Below are 5,844 nucleotides of genomic sequence, written 5' to 3' on the forward strand. Positions count from 1 at the left end.
ATAGAATCTTTGTTAGACTAGCCTGCTTCTCACTTGTTACATGTTCATTTTCTTGTGATATAAAACATTAATACAAGTATTGAATCTTCATTAGCCTAGCCTGCTTCTCTCTTGTAACATGTTCAATTTCTTGTGATATAAAACATTGATACAAGTATTGAATCTTCATTATTCTAGCCTGCTTCTCTCATGTAACATGTTCAGTTTCTTGTGATATGAAACATTAATACAAGTATTGAATCTTTGTTAGACTAGCCTGCTTCTCACTTGTAACATGTTAAATTTCTTGGAATATAAAACATTAATACAAGTATTGAATCTTCATTAGCCTAGCCTGCTTCTCTCTTGTAACATGTTCAGTTTCTTGTGATATGAAACATTGATACAAGTATTGAATCTTCATTAGCCTAGCCTGCTTCTCTCTTGTAACATGTTCAGTTTCTTGTGATATAAAACATTAATACAAGTATAGAATCTTCATTAGCCTAGCCTGCTTCTCTCATGTAACATGTTCAGTCTCTTGTGATATAAAACATTGATACAAGTGTTGAATCTTCATTAGCCTAACCTGCTTCTCTCTTGTAACATGTTCAATTTCTTGTGATATAAAACATTAATACAAGTATTGAATCTTCGTTAGCCTAGCCTGCTTCTCTCATGTAACATGTTCAGTTTCTTGTGATATAAAACATTGATACAAGTATTGAATCTTCATTAGCCTAGCCTGCTTCTCTCTTGTAACATGTTCAGTTTCTTGTGAAATTAAACATTGATACAAGTGTTGAATCATTGTTAGCCTAGCCTGCTTCTCTCTTGTAACATGTTCAGTTTCTTGTGAAATTAAACATTGATACAAGTGTTGAATCATTGTTAGCCTAGCCTGCTTCTCTCTTGTAACATGTTCAATTTCTTGTGATATAAAACATTAATACAAGTATTGAATCTTCGTTAGCCTAGCCTGCTTCTCTCATGTAACATGTTCAATTTCTTGTGATATGAAACATTAATACAAGTATAAAATCTTCATTAGCCTTGCCTGCTTCTCACTTGTAACACGTTCAGTTTCTTGTGATATAAAACATTAATACAAGTGTTGAATCTTCATTAGCCTAGCCTGCTTCTCTCTTGTAACATGTTCAGTTTCTTGTGATATAAAACATTGATACAAGTGTTGAATCATTGTTAGCCTAGCCTGCTTCTCTCTTGTAACATGTTCAGTTTCTTGTGATATAAAACATTAATACAAGTATTGAATCATTGTTAGCCTAGCCTGCTTCTCTCTTGTAACATGTTCAGTTTCTTGTGATATAAAACATTAATACAAGTATAGAATCTTTGTTAGACTAGCCTGCTTCTCACTTGTTACATGTTCATTTTCTTGTGATATAAAACATTAATACAAGTATTGAATCTTCATTAGCCTAGCCTGCTTCTCTCTTGTAACATGTTCAATTTCTTGTGATATAAAACATTGATACAAGTATTGAATCTTCATTATTCTAGCCTGCTTCTCTCATGTAACATGTTCAGTTTCTTGTGATATGAAACATTAATACAAGTATTGAATCTTTGTTAGACTAGCCTGCTTCTCTCTTGTAACATGTTCAGTTTCTTGTGATATAAAACATTGATACAAATATTGAATCTTTGTTAGCCTCGCCTGCTTCTCACATGTAACATGATCATTTTCTTGTGATATAAAACATTAATACAAGTGTTGAATCTTCATTATACTAGCCTGCTTCTCTCTGGAGTTTAGTGGTGGGCCACAGTGACGAGTGTCCTCCACCACAAGTCTCTGGACAATAATAATTTTTACTCTTCCGAAACCATTGTGAAGAGAGGCAGGAATGGATGTCTGTGATTTGAGAAGGGTGCTAAATAATTAGCATTAATATTGAGCATGGAAACTGTGTTTGTTCAGGGTTGTGTATACAGTATAACATCAGCTGTTGTTAGGTGGTCAGATTTTGTCTGTCTGGATGTATTCTTTTGTTAAACAGTCAAGTTTTGTCTGTCTCTATGTGATCTTTTGTATGTTTACTTCATATTTTGTCATTAATATTTATGAAGACATAAATGTGGAAGCTTTCACCTTAAAGCTTTGCATTATTATTATTCAAACACAGATTTTCTGTTGTTTAATACATCTTTGTTCACACACAGATTTTCTGTTATTTAATACGTCTTTGTTCACACAAAGATTTTCTGTTATTTAATACGTCTTTGTTCACACACAGATTTTCTGTTATTTAATACATCTTTGTTCACACACAAATTTTCTGCTATTTAACACGTCTTTGTTCACACACAGATTTTCTGTTATTTAATACGTCTTTGTTCACACACAGATTTTCTGTTATTTAATACGCCTTTGTTCACACACAGATTTTCTGTTATTTAATACGTCTTTGTTCACACACAGATTTTCTGTTATTTAATACATCTTTGTTCACACACAGATTTTCTGCTATTTAATACGTCTTTGTTTTTAATTAACAAATTCAACCTGTCTAGAACTCTTAATGAGCACAAAACAGTTATGAACTATATGGTATTACTTGCAGGGGGTGGAGATCTAGGAGATACAAGCTCTTCAGAACAACTACCACCATCTCCAGCAACCTCCAGCCAATAACTTCCAGGCTGTTCACCAAGTGGCAAAAGATCTTCATAGTTATATTTTAATCTAAGGTTCTTCACAACACGTGCATTTAATTTTTTATGTGACCTGAGATGCACTATGTAACTGCAGTAAAATCATTATTTACAACATGATCATGTTTTATTGTACTGGAAAGAATTCTTGTTAGATTTGATATCTACTAAAATCTTGAATCATTCCTGTTCAGGGGAGATTTATAAACAAATGTTACTTACATTTTAACTTGTATCCGATTCAGTTGGTCTTATTTGATTTTTGTGAACTACCAGTATTTTCTGTACGCTTCTTACTCAGAAATTTTGTCTCCAGTTTCATTTAATGTAAACTAAATCATTTGGGTTTAGATATTGTACTATAGCTGTATGGATTTGGTATTCATTCTCAGTAACCCAGCTTTGACCTACCTATTCTGAGGTGATTTCACTGAATATGTCTGGAGTGTAATGGAGAAATGAGGGAAGTATTTACAAACATGCTTTAATTGATTGTATTAGATGTTCAGTACTTCACCTTGGCTTACAGAATACGAATTATTTATTTCAAACTTTGTATTATTAAAGTTTCAGAACAGTGGATGAATATAGTACCATGGTAAGGTTTATCATATCTTAGGTTGAAAAAAACACACAATTACTTGGTTTCATTATGTATGTTCATTACTTCATTCTTAAAATACGTTTCTTTTTTTGAAGAGGTTAGTGATAATACTTTAACAAAAATTTAATGTGTCAGAACTTTTACTGTTCTGAACTTGTATCCAACATAATACCAAACTCTTCAGTTGAGGTAGGTGTGTTGTGACTTAGTTCTGTTCGTGTAGTTTCTTTATTTCTTCATAAAGAGTGAATAAAGTATTTGTATGAATTTTGTGCTGGATTTGATTTTAAAAGTTATGTAAAGATTGAAGATAACACTAAAAACAGTTCAGAACTTTATATACAAACTGGATGGGTAGTTACAAAAATCATGTTTCTTACCCAACCCTATTGGACACTTTTCATGGCTACTTACCCAACCCTATTGGACACTTTTCATGGCTATTTACTCCACCCTATTGGACACTTTTCATGGCTTCTTACTCAACCCTATTGGACACTTTTCATGGCTACTTACTCCACCCTATTGGACACTTTTCATGTTTCTTACTCAACTCTATTGGACACTTTTCATGTTTCTTACTCAACCCTATTGAACACTTTTCATGGCTTCTTACTCAACCCTATTGGACACTTTTCATGTTTCTTACTCAACCCTATTGGACACTTTTCATGGCTTCTTACTCCACCCTGTTGGACACTTTTCATGTTTCTTACTCAACCCTATTGGACACTTTTCATGGCTTCTTACTCAACCCTATTGAACACTTTTCGTGGCTTCTTACTCCACCCTATTGGACACTTTTCATGGCTACTTACTCCACCCTATTGGACACTTTTCATGTTTCTTACTCAACCCTATTGGACACTTTTCATGGCTACTTACTCCACCCTATTGGACACTTTTCATGTTTCTTACTCAACTCTATTGGACAATTTTCATGCACAAGTTTATACAAAAGCACTGTCATGCCTTTACAAGATTTCTTTTTCTTGTGATTAATATTTTATGCGATTATAACATGATCATAAACATTTCCTTGGATGTTCTTTTAACATACTCCCTTTCCCGGAGTTTCACATTTATTTACTGTTGGTAAATAACTTAGGTATCAACATTCTGATACTTCCTGTAAACAAAAAGGACTTCGTTATAACTACTGGTCTTTCTTCACATTATGTATTTGAATAACTAAGAAGAAAAAAGGGTAGCCCATCCCACTGGACCTTCTTTATAAATATATCCACGATTTGACACAAGATTTCGGTTTTAACAGAATGAATAAAAAAGTCATTAAACAACTATTTTAACAAGATAATTCTAGGAATGCTTACATGTGGACGTACATAGCATTCGAAATCTGTACCTACTTGTTTTTGTATACATTTCTTAGTTACTCAGATTGGTACACTGACTAAACTAGAGGAAAAAACGTTACTTGCTTAATTAGAATAAACTGGAGCTTTAAAGCATGAACGGTTATGTTACAAAATGTCAGTGATGTTTTTATCAACACGTCCACATTTGAAACCTTGATATCAATCAACTGCCAACGAAACGTCATTGAACGAGCCCGAAATGTCCGATTTATCTCTACTTTCGTCGTACTCGGATTCTCATGATATGATTCCTGACAGCTGTTATCACGAGCCGGCGAATGTGTATTTTAGATCTTACAATTGGAATGTTATTGTTCCATTAGAATCAAAACATATCTTGAACTTACAGTTTACTCACGTCCAACGTTTTTCATCTCTAATCTCCAGTGTTTCCTTCACTCTGGCGAAATCCTAACGTGTATTATCACATAAAGTATAAACCTGGTTTTCAGGGGGACACTGGCTGTCTTCACCGAGTTAAAGTTTTTTAGTCGTCGGGGTTGCACATATCAACTTTGTTATGAACTATGACGAACAGTTTTTTCATCCTTGTACAGAAGACAGAGGGTCGCGATGACCAAAACCCGAACGCGGAGTCTTTTAGTTTGTCCAGCTGACAAATACTGGTATGGACGTTGCTTATGAACGTGTTATCCAAAACTCTGATAACTAAACGTCGAATATACAGGGTGGGTCATGACAAACCCCAGTACAAGAATATTACGCTCACAGTGCCAGGTTTTGAGATATATAGTATAAATATTTCACTAAATAAACAACCCTTACAATGCCAGGTTTAGGGGTAAATAATATAAATATTTCACTAAATAAACAACCCTCACAGTGCCAGGTTTAGGGGTAAATAATATAAATATTTCACTAAATAAACAACCCTTACAGTGCCAGGTTTAGGGGTAAACAATATAAATATTTCACTAAATTAACAACCCTCGCAGTGCCATGTTTAGAAGTATACAATATAAATATTTCACTAAATAAACAACCCTCACAGTGCCAGGTTTAGGGGTAAATAATATAAATATTTCACTAAATAAACAACCCTTACAGTGCCAGGTTTAGGGGTAAACAATATAAATATTTCACTAAACAAACAACGCTCACAGTGCCAGGTTTAGGGATAAACAATATAAATATTTCACTAAATAAACAACCCTTACAGTGCCAGGTTTAGGGGTAAACAAT

The 5,844-nt window shown here is 33.7% G+C and overlaps 1 protein-coding gene across 1 annotated transcript in view; it reads left to right on the plus strand.

Annotated features, from left to right (window-relative positions):
- LOC106470417 (SWI/SNF complex subunit SMARCC2-like) overlaps nucleotides 1-3,532 on the plus strand; it is a 56,735-nt gene extending 53,203 nt beyond the window's left edge. Inside the window, 1 exon segment of the mRNA XM_013930973.2 lies at nucleotides 2,568-3,532. Within this exon segment, the coding sequence (XP_013786427.1) occupies nucleotides 2,568-2,638 (71 nt within the window). The 3' untranslated portion in view covers nucleotides 2,639-3,532.
- Nucleotides 3,533-5,844: the final 2,312 nt, after the last annotated feature.

This window comes from Limulus polyphemus, unplaced genomic scaffold (genome assembly GCF_000517525.1).
Source record: "Limulus polyphemus unplaced genomic scaffold, Limulus_polyphemus-2.1.2 Scaffold3988, whole genome shotgun sequence".
NCBI lineage: Eukaryota > Metazoa > Arthropoda > Merostomata > Xiphosura > Limulidae > Limulus > Limulus polyphemus.